This window comes from Danio aesculapii, chromosome 5 (assembly GCF_903798145.1).
Source record: "Danio aesculapii chromosome 5, fDanAes4.1, whole genome shotgun sequence".
NCBI classification, from domain to species: Eukaryota; Metazoa; Chordata; class Actinopteri; order Cypriniformes; family Danionidae; genus Danio; species Danio aesculapii.
The window spans coordinates 62,686,766-62,697,466 of NC_079439.1; the positions used below are offsets into that span (position 1 = coordinate 62,686,766).

General features: G+C 33.6%; 1 protein-coding gene across 1 annotated transcript; it reads right to left on the reverse strand.

The window, feature by feature from the left end:
* Window positions 1-565: 565 nt before the first annotated feature.
* On the reverse strand, window positions 566-8,810 carry im:7138535 (uncharacterized protein LOC797998 homolog). The gene is made up of 8 exons (XM_056457079.1): window positions 8,475-8,810; window positions 8,278-8,384; window positions 5,686-5,808; window positions 5,335-5,600; window positions 4,247-4,327; window positions 1,958-2,074; window positions 1,013-1,156; window positions 566-925 (listed from the first exon to the last, which is right to left on the reverse strand). Exons 1-8 carry the CDS (start codon window positions 8,555-8,557, stop codon window positions 764-766), a joined length of 1,083 nt encoding a protein of 360 aa, XP_056313054.1. The 5' UTR covers window positions 8,558-8,810; the 3' UTR covers window positions 566-763.
* Between the last annotated feature and the right edge of the window lie 1,891 nt (window positions 8,811-10,701).

Sequence of the window (10,701 nt, forward strand, 5' to 3'; positions counted from 1 at the left end):
AAAATTTCCTCTTTTTAAAAATTTGTATTTAATATTTTTCTATAACATACACTGTAAAACCCAACAGCCAACTTTATCAAATGAAATGAGTGTAGTTAACTCAAAATTTACTGAAAGTTAATTCTACTCATTTGAAAAGAGTTTTGATCTCAGTGTTGAAGGTGAGTTAATTTAATACCTCATTAACTTAAACGGAGCAAGTTCACAGTACTCATATAGATTCATTTTTTTAAACTCAAATGGTTTGTGTTACCTTAACTTTTTGGGTTGTACAGTGTAGAAAAAGTATAAATGTGAGTGATGGATTTTAGATGCAGTCTTTCTATTATACATCTAACTCATAAAAACAATACAAATATTTGTGTTCTGTTGATGAAATCTTATGTCCTATTTTAATTACTTTAAATATGTATTTTATTTATTAAGAATGTTTTCAATTAAATGCAATCTATTGCTGTCACTTTCCGAGATGTCATATCATCAAAACCTCAAAATTGCATGTAAAAAATAGAGAAAATGTCATGTTTAAAGGAATATAATTGACTTTAATAATATTGTTGTTACAAGAAAATACAGCTTGTAGCGCTTCATATTTATACATTTCATTGAAATGAATAATTCTTTTTTTCATCAAATTAAATAATGTATCTCATAATTAGAACCATTAAACTAAAATTAATTTGTTTTAAATGTGTTAACATATTGCACGATCATTTATATTACACTTTATCAATTATTTTATATATCCTTTATCATAACCAAATTAATTATCTTTGTTCTTCTTCTTTTTCCCTGAATATTCTCTTCTTCTCTTTCTTTGCTGCTGATGACTTCCTCCTCCCTCCCTGCGGCCGGTAAAACTGGGCATCGGGGGCTCAATCTCTCCTGGACGGCCTCCTCTGTCTGGCACACTGCCCATTAAAACCTGCAGAAACAAATCTTTTGAAATCTTTTCTTATGTGAACCATCAAACCGAAATAAACTGGAGCTGCAAAACCTCTGTGATGAGCACCTTGTGAACAGCCGTAGAAGGCCCTGCTTTAACAGGCTTAATACGAGACTCGTCCTCTCTGGCCGCTAACAGCTTAGCAATGGAGACGGAGGACTTTAGAGATGGTGAAAAAGCTGGCATTGATGAAATCACAGCACTGCGTTCCTTGAAGAGGGAAAAAGTAAAGGTAATTATTAACATACTTAACATATTTCTAGGCATATTTAGCTTCTGTACTGATAAGGTGTAAGTTTCAATGTTCAAAACATACTGTACTACACTTTACACTGCTCACCTGAGGTCTAACTATAGAGCATCTAATTTAAGGAAGCTCCAAGTTGCTTATGATGATGCTTTGAGAATTTTACTAAGGAAACCTACATGGGATTGTACAAGTGAAATGTTTGTAAGTGCAGGAGTGATCACTTTTAAAGCACTGTTACGGAATCTTGTGTATAAATTTATCTCCCGATTAATGCTTCCAACAAAAAGACTATTGAGGGTTTATCAAACATAGAGGTTAGTAGTATTGGCTATCAATCAGAGCTGTGGAGACATTGGTATTGCTGTATTTTGTAAATTGTTCTGTTTTTATATGTTATGGAATGTGTTTTTTTTTAGCTTTTCTATTTGAATTGGACTTTGAGTCTGTAATAAAGTAAAAAAAAAAAAAAAATAAAAAAAAAATTAAAAAAAAAAAAAAAAAAAAAAAAAAAAAAATATATATATATATATATATATATATATATATATATATATATATATATATATATATATATATATATATATATATATATATATATATATATATATATATATATATATATATATATATATATATATATATATATATATATATATATATATATATATATATATATATATATATATATATATATATATATATATATACATGACATTAGAATAAATGTATGAAATGTTGCAAAAACCAGATAATGTACATACCTTTTCCCTCTCTCCCCAAGCAAAGGACTGTAGCGTGACATGAAAACGCTTGATCAACATCTGGCGTCGACATTCGTAATCACTACAGAGAGCTCTGTTGATCTCATGAACCTTTTTCTAAGAGTGGAGAAAAAAGTTTCTGTAAAAAAGCTTAGGGTTAGCATTAATGTAATAATCCAGTTCTGGAAGAAAAACATTCATTTTCGCCATGAGAAATAAAGATAAAACTTTGAAGACAGACCTGTTGTAAGAGCATAAGATTTTAAATGATTATTTATTCCTATTGAGTTCCACAAATTAGAGAGCTGCAGTGAGCATAGAGGGTTAAACGAGACCTTTAGCTCCGCCCACTTCCAAGCAATCACTTACTTTAGAAGAGTACAGTAATATTTGGTCAAAAAACCCTGGGATTCATTCACAACCAGGGACGGATTTAACCAATAAGCCAGGTAAGCAGCCGCTTAAGGCCCCGTGAAATCTGGGGCCTCCAATAAATACCTTGAAGTTCCTATAAAGTACACTACCTGACAAAAGACTTGTTATCAATCCCATTTGTAAGAGCAACAAATAATAACTTGACTTCTAGTTGATCATTCGGAAAAGTGGCAGAAGGCAGATTTTTCTGATGAATCATCTGTTGAACTGCATCCCAATCATCACAAATACTGCAGAAGACCTATTGGAACCCGCATGGACCCAAGATTCTCACAGAAAGCAGTCAAGTTTGGTGAAGGAAAAATCATGGTTTGGAGTTACATTCATATGGGGGTGTGTGAGAGATCTGCAGAGTGAATGGCAACATCAACAGCCTGAGTTATCAAGACATTTGTGCTGCACATTACATTACAGACCACAGGAGAAGGCAAATTCTTCAGCAGGATAGCGCTTCTTCTCATACTTCAGCCTCCACCTCAAAGTTCCTGAATGCAAAGAAGGTCAAGGTGCTCCAGGATTGGCCGGCCCAGCATGACTTTACATTCTATATACTGTACATTATTTCTGTTAAGTGACAAGACTTTTGTCTCAGCAAAGTCAGACCTTACTGTCCTAATTAAATAATTAAAAATCAAGGCATGATCATATTTTATTTTGGTAAAATAAGCATAATCGAGAGGCCTTTGCCTTTCATATAAGCCATTTCTTATACCAAATGATCAACTAGAAGTCAAGGTATTATTTTTTGTGTTTTCTACCTTGTTTTGTATGGTGAGGGTCTAACAAATAACATTTTTTACGCAATTATTACATCTCTGCAAATGTATCTCCTCCTCACCCAATCATAGATCTGTCCAACAGCCAAATCATTTAAAGATTTACTTTTAAAAATGAAATGATTATTTATTTATTATTTTTAGTTGTGAATTCATTTTAAGAAAACAAAGTATTTAAAATGTAGAGATTGCATTAAGATACAACTGAAGACTGATAAAGTACAGCAAGTTATTAAAAATAAATAAATAAAAAATACAAAGGGTGAAATTGCTTAGGGCCTCCAAATAACTAAATCCGCCTCCGTTTACAACAAATCAACATTTTTCTCATTTTCTGAACAGAAATTACAATATAGTTTTTAAGTTTCAAAAAGTTACATTTGTTTGTGTGTTTTAGTTTTTCTATCGTTTTTAATTTACTTGTGCCATGCATGATACTTTATAAGTGGTTGTAGTTCTTTTAAAAATACACTATTAAGTACACACTACATAGACACTTTTTGTCTAAATTTTCTAAACTTCTTAGCTTCACACTTAAGTTTGTATTAATGCGATTTACCTTGATAGCTGGTTGTTTCATAGCTTACAACTAGGCCCACATGGAATCCACAGATTTCTGCAGATTGAGTCTATTTTCTATTTGCGTAAATGTGTGTTTTTATTAATTTCAGTAATATTATTGACTAATATGAAAATGCTCGTATGATTTATTTACAGTAGCTTGTAGTAGAGTCTTTTAGTAGCGATATTATATGAGAGACTTGCTTTGTTTACCAAATAAATGGATCTAACTGAATTTGCACTGTAAACATTAAATAAAAGTTAAAAAGTTTTTTTTTTTATTTCATATATTAAGTTATTAGTTATGATACTCCCAAAATCATTTCCCATAAATCTGCAGATTTTTTACAAAACTCTGCACAGAAATAGCAGAAAATGTCCGCAGATTCTGTCTGGCCCTACTTATAACACTATAACAACCACTTATGTGTCCCTATGGCGAAAATGAATATAAAAAAAATTCTTCCAGAAGCAGGCACTTGAGAACTGGACAATTACTAATGTTCTATATTCATACCGCTTGCTCAGAGTTCAGACTGGTCTTCAATAACGCTTCTGGCATTTCACCTTCAGGAAGTGATGTCAGCCGTGACTCTACCTAAAGGAATAACACTTTTGTTACTCAAGAAAGAAAAAATCTCTACTTTTTTTGGGAAATGGGCTCATTTTACAACTCCACTAGAATTAAACAGTTGAGTTTTACCATTTTTGAAACCATTCAGCTAATCTCTGGGTCTGGCAGGAGCACGTTTAGCTTAGCTTAGCATAGATCATTAAATCGGATTAGACCATTAGCATTCTGCAAAAAAAATTCAAAAAAGCTTTTTAACAATTTTTCTATGTAAAGCTTGACTCTTCTGTAGTTACACTGTGTACTAAGACCAACAGATAATGAAAAGCTGCCATTTTCTAGGTTGGTATGTAGGAGTGTGAACCTACACTGGTCTCACGATTCGGTTCGACTGTCAAGCAAACTTACAAGCAGTTGAATTGTGCACAATTATCTGCTTTTTAAATAGTAGGAGTGTTTTATTTACTCACCCTCTCCTCTTTCGCCATAGTATTCTACCGCGACATCGCGCATAGGGGATAAATGACGTCAGTACTTAATAACCGGTTATGATCTATTACTGAACCGATATCGAATTGTCCCCATCTGCATCGCGGTGCACAGAAGAAACAATTAATTTTGACACCCCTATTGGTATGTCTAGGAACTAAACTCTCATACTGGTGTAATAATCAAGGAACTTTAATGCCATACCATGGCCGCAACAGGCAGAATGATATTACGCAGCAAATGAAAATAGTCCCATGCTATGTTCATTTAATAACAGCACAGCTTAATATCATTGTACCTGCTATTTCTTTTTACATACAAACTTTTTTTTAAAGCTAGATGCTAATGGTCTAATCTGATATAATGATTTATGCTAAGCTAAGAGAAGCTAAGCTAAAAGTACTCCTTCCAGACCCAAAGATCAGCTGAATGGATATAAAAGTAGTAAAACTCAACTTAACTATGGGTGACATGTATATTATGCCTATTTCCAAAAAGGTGGAGTGTTATTTTGACTAGACATTCAACAATGAAGTGTTTCTAACCTCAGCACAGGCATCACTCATCTGACAGGATGTTTCTAAATCAAGAACTTTAAAAAGTTCTGCCAGATCCTTTTTTGCTTCTCTCCAATTCGTTTTATCCTCTTCTGCTTGACCGATTTCCTGATGCTCCTCTTCACCACCCCCAATAACAGTCTCCTGTTTCCTTTGCTCTTTGCCTTCTGACTCAGAGTTTTGTTCTGCATCTTCTGGATGACTTTCTCTGTAGGTCAGCATTCGCGCTGCCATCAACTCTGACACCAAATACTCTGTACATTGAAAGATAACAGTATTGCATCATAGAAAACGTTATAAATGGACAGATTGAGATTATTTATCACCTTCCTACCTTACCGGTCACTCTAAACAGCAGAAGTGGGCTAAGATGCTCTGATACAAGTGCATTTTGAGGACAAGACATCTCTTTCAGCACCTCGCGCAACTCCCTGACCAAAATTGCACCCCCAGTGGTCCGTACTGATACAAAAAATACAGAAAAAAAGATGTTTATGCAAAGTTATATCTTATATATTGCAAGATTATTTTAGTAAATGAAAGATAAAACTGTAACTATTGTTATCGGTCATTGTGAAATAAAATGAAACAATTATAATATAATGAAAAACTAAAGCTAAACGAAACTAACAAGTCACTGAAAAATTGAACACTGAAATAAAATAATAATTAGCAAAAATAAATTAAAACGTTACATTTTTAAAACGTAATTAAAAACAGATTTTATAGCTTTTATGGCCAAACGCCCATGATTATATACAAAAGCTTTTCTATATAAACAAAACATAATCTATCTTTTTTTCCATTTGTCAAAAAATGTAGGCATGTTTAACTACATAAAAAGTACAATAAGTAATATCAAAAAGTTTTTCTGAATTTTTCATCATTTTTACTTTTATTCATTGCATTTCCATATGGATTTTTTTTGGTTTGTTCAAACGATTATTTTATTTTTATTATTACTTTATTGTTTTATTTGCACAAAGGATAATGCTGTGCAAACCGTAAACTATAAACCGTAAACTTTGCTTTGGTCAACATTCTACATGTTCTGTTAACTAGAAATATATATATATATATATTTATATGTAATAGAAATGTGATCACAAATTAATAACGAAACTAAAATTAATGTTTTTAATTCCAGGCTTAGAACTAAAGATTAATCTAAACTATTTATTCATTCGTTAATTAATTCAGTCATTCCAGCATGTTTTACGCAGCGCATGCCCTTCCAGCTGCAACCAAGTATTGGGAAACACCCATATACACTCATTTACACTCATACACTATGGCCAATTTAATTTGTTCAATTCACCTATAGCGCATGTCTTTGTACTGTGGGGGAGAACATGCAAACTCTACACAGAAATGCCAACTGACTCAGCCGGGGCTTGAACCAGCGACCATCTTGCTGTGAGGCAACAGTGCTAACCACTGAGCCACCATGCCGCCTTAACCTAAGTTTATATGTGACACATGGAAAAACCTTATTCTGTAATCACAAACAAAAAATGAGGCCTAAATGTGTTAACAGGGGCAGAGATGGGCAGTGTTTTAATTAAATGTATTTAAGACACACATTTAAAGTATTTTGTAATTTGTATAAAGCTGTACCAAAAACAAAATTGTTGATGTAATTTGTACTTAAATACATTGAGAGAATGTGTTTTGTATTTAAAATACTAAATCAAATGTATTTTTAGTCTGAAAATAATACAAGAACTTTGATAACAAGGTTTAATATGATTTCTAAATGTAGATTTTGACAAGATAAAAATAAATCACAGCGCATCCTGTAGGATCAAGGGCTTTCTTAAGGAATGAAGACAGCAGAAGTCAATGATTTATTTGAATTATTTAGTCTGACATGTTTACTGCTCCAAAATATTTTAAATGTTTCTCAAAATAAAATATATTGTGTTCAAAAGGTGGAAAAGTTTTTGTTTTTTACCCAGACATTTAAAAAGAGCATATATTACAGTGGTAATCACAATACAGTTAAACCATGAGGCCGTGATATTTTTATCAAAGGTTATCATACTGTCAGAATCTTATACCAGCCCATGCCTAATACAGACTGTGTATAAAAATGTCAAAGTGCCTTTCATCAAAACAGTTCGTTATGTCTCAAGGGAACATAAACCACAGAAAGAAAATAGATCTTGATCTGTGCATCCATTTTAAAGTCACAGCATCCTAAAGCATATCTGTCCTTAATCTTAAATGAAAAACAAAATATGCAATATGTACGTGTATTTTTGTGAAATTATTTGCAAAACTACTTGCATTTTTATTGCATTCTCTTACCAATATTTTTGTATTAATCAAATACCGCATCCGCTGCATAAAACGTGCTGAATAAGTTGGCGGTTCATTCTGCTGTGGCGACCCCAGATTAATAAAGGGACTGAGCCGAAAAGAAAATGAATAATAAAACAATAATTTTCATCGTATCTATGGCCATATCGAACTTACAGTACATTACTATGAAGGGCAAAACCTGCATAAACAATAAATAAATAAATACACAAATAAATAAATGATGAAATAGGTCCATAATTTCCTGCATAAATATATTAATTATAAATAATAAATGAATAAATTACCATAAGTTAAAAAATATATATTAACGTTTGAAAAAAAAAACGCGGGGGGTGGGGGGGGGTTGGGTGTCAACTTTCAATTAAGCATTTTCTTATTTCCCTAACGTTTGTATAATTTATTTAAATATTTATTATCAGTCTGGACTATTTATTATTTATATATTCATTTATGCAGTAATTTGTGAATTTTTAGTATATATGTATTGATTTATTTTCGTATTTATTTATAATGGTTTATTTTATGCAGGAATTTATGGACTTTTTATCATTTATTTGTGTATTTAATTATATATTGTTTTTGCAGGTTTCATCGTCCATACAATACCTGGAACATCAGTGCAACTGTCTGTTATCTCTGAGACCAGCCAGGTGAGCAGCGGACAAGGTAATTCGTCACATTTACAGTTCTTCAAGCACTCTCTGCTCTCATACCTGTGCGTTAAGGATAAAACAGATGTGGTTATAGTTACCTTGACAATAACATAATGTAGTTTTTAAATAAATGGGTTTACTTATACTCACCCGAGAGCTTTGATTAAAGCGACTGTACCAGTATCTCTCTCCATATTGAGTTCATGCACAATGTTCTGGACTTCCTCGTTCATTCTGTACTGTTGTTGACTACAGAGCAGTCACGCTCTGCAGATAACCGATCGCAACTAGACAAGTTAATCGATCAAGCTGCGCTGTTTACTAACTTATCAGACTACTCCAGCACTAAAATCCACCTAGAATCAAATGTTGCTGTTTTAAAATTGTATTTGTTCATTTTAGGAACTTTTAAAATGTGACAAACGATTTAAAAATTCTCTCTATTACACATATAAGTAACACTACAGCCAAAGCTGCAGCTAGTCATCTTAGCATTAGCAGAAGCCTCAACAGCAGCTAACACGCAACGCTCGCACCATAGATATATACACTAGATGTCGCATACGGACCGAGCATGCGTCAAAAGGGGACATCTAATATAAAGATCTATGAGCCTGCCCATGATAATGAAAGTTGCAGTTTTTAAGTATTGATTTGTTACCCCTTGTTATTGACGTCTTGTGTTTATCACTGTTGACAGCTAGGTAGCATTTTAACTAGCTGTACCCTGATTAAAACTATAATTTGTGGGTTTTCAGGTTATAGTGATTATTCAATAATTTTAATAAAATGGCGGCACGGTGGCTCAGCGGTTAGAACTGTCGCCTAACTGCAAAAAGTCGCTGGTTCGAACCACGCTGGGTCAGTTGGCATTTTTATGTGGAGTTTGCATGTTCTCCCCATGTTGGCGTGGGTTTTTCTCCAGTTTCCCCCAAAGTACAAAAATAGGTCAATGTTTCTCAACCACGTTCTTGGAGGACCACACACACTGCATGTTTTGGATGTCTCTTTTGTCTGTCACACCCATTACAGGTCTTTCAGTATCTGCTAATGAGCTGATGATCTGAATCAGGTGTTTTTGGTTAAGAAGACATGGAAATGTGCAGAGCTGGTGGTCCTCCAGGAACGTGGTTGAGAAACACTGCAGTGAATTGAATGAACTAAATTAGCCGTATTGTACATGATTGTGTGCATTTGAGAGTATATGGGTGTTTCCCAGTACTGGTACAGCTGGTACTGGTACTGGGTGTTACAGCTGGAAGGGCATCCACTGTGTAAAACATATGCTGGTACAGTTGGCGGTTCATTCCGCTGTGGCAGCCCTTGATGAACAAAGGGTCGTAGCTGAAGGAAAATAAATGAATGAATTTGAATAAAATGTCTTGTAAATGAAATTAAAAAGATTAAAGATAAATATTTTAGTCAATTTGAGTAATCTTATTGTGAAATTTTGACGTCATTCTGCAAAGTCTTTGAATAGCAATGACATCATATATGCAAATTTCTCCTAAAGCTGTTTCATCTTGGCGGTTCATTCTGCTGTGGCAACCCCAGATTAATAAAGGGACAAAGCTGAAAAGAAAATGAATGAATGAATGAATGAATGAACTGTTTTATCTCTAAATGGACAGATTGCTTTCTAAACTTATCAGGGTGTTGCACAAATATTTGCTTCTCTAGTACAGCCTACCACAAATTATAATGTACAGATATTGTTATTTTTAACACCTTGATATTGACGTCTTATTGTTGACAGCTAGGCATTTAAGCTAGCTGTACACTGAATAAACTATAATTTGTGGGTTTTTAGGTAAATAATGACTATTCAATAATGTAGTTTTATTTTTGAAAAGAACATTTTGATAAATGGTGGCACGGTGGCTCAGTGGTACTGTAGCCTCACAGCAAGCAGGTCGCTGGTTCGAGTCCTGGCTGGGTCAGTTGGCATTTCTGTGTGGAATTTTTATGTTTTCATGGAGTTTGCATGTTTTCCCCGTGTTCGCATTTCCTCCGGGTGCTCCGGTTTCCCCCACAGTCCAGAGATGCTATGTTTGTCAACCACTTTCCTGTAGGACCACCAACACTGCATGTTTTGGATGTACATAAGTGTAAATTGTATAAAAGTATCATCCGTAATAATTAAGTACATCTCAATTCAATAATTGCTTTATTAGCTTGACAAATGTTACAAATGTATTGCCAAAGCGTTTATAAAGATTACATTAAAAAGACCATATATATATTTAAAAATTCCGCGTGCTCCGGTTTCCCCCACAGTCCAAAGACATGTGGTACAGGCTAATTGGGTAGGCTAAATTGTCCTAGTGTATTAGTGTGTATGAGTGTGTATGGATGTTTCCCATGGATGGGTTGCGGC

What these genes read in the sequence shown, in the direction of transcription:
- im:7138535 (XM_056457079.1), bottom strand. Translation starts at nt 8,557, where the DNA reads ATGAACGAGGAAGTCCAGAACATTGTGCATGAACTCAATATGGAGAGA. An exon ending in GTCTGAACTCTGAGCAAGCG is followed by an intron (nt 2,075 to 4,246) that starts GTATGAATATAG and finishes CTCCACTCTTAG; the next exon opens with AAAAAGGTTCATGAGATCAA. An exon ending in CTTCTACGGCTGTTCACAAG is followed by an intron (nt 926 to 1,012) that starts GTGCTCATCACA and finishes TTGTTTCTGCAG; the next exon opens with GTTTTAATGGGCAGTGTGCC.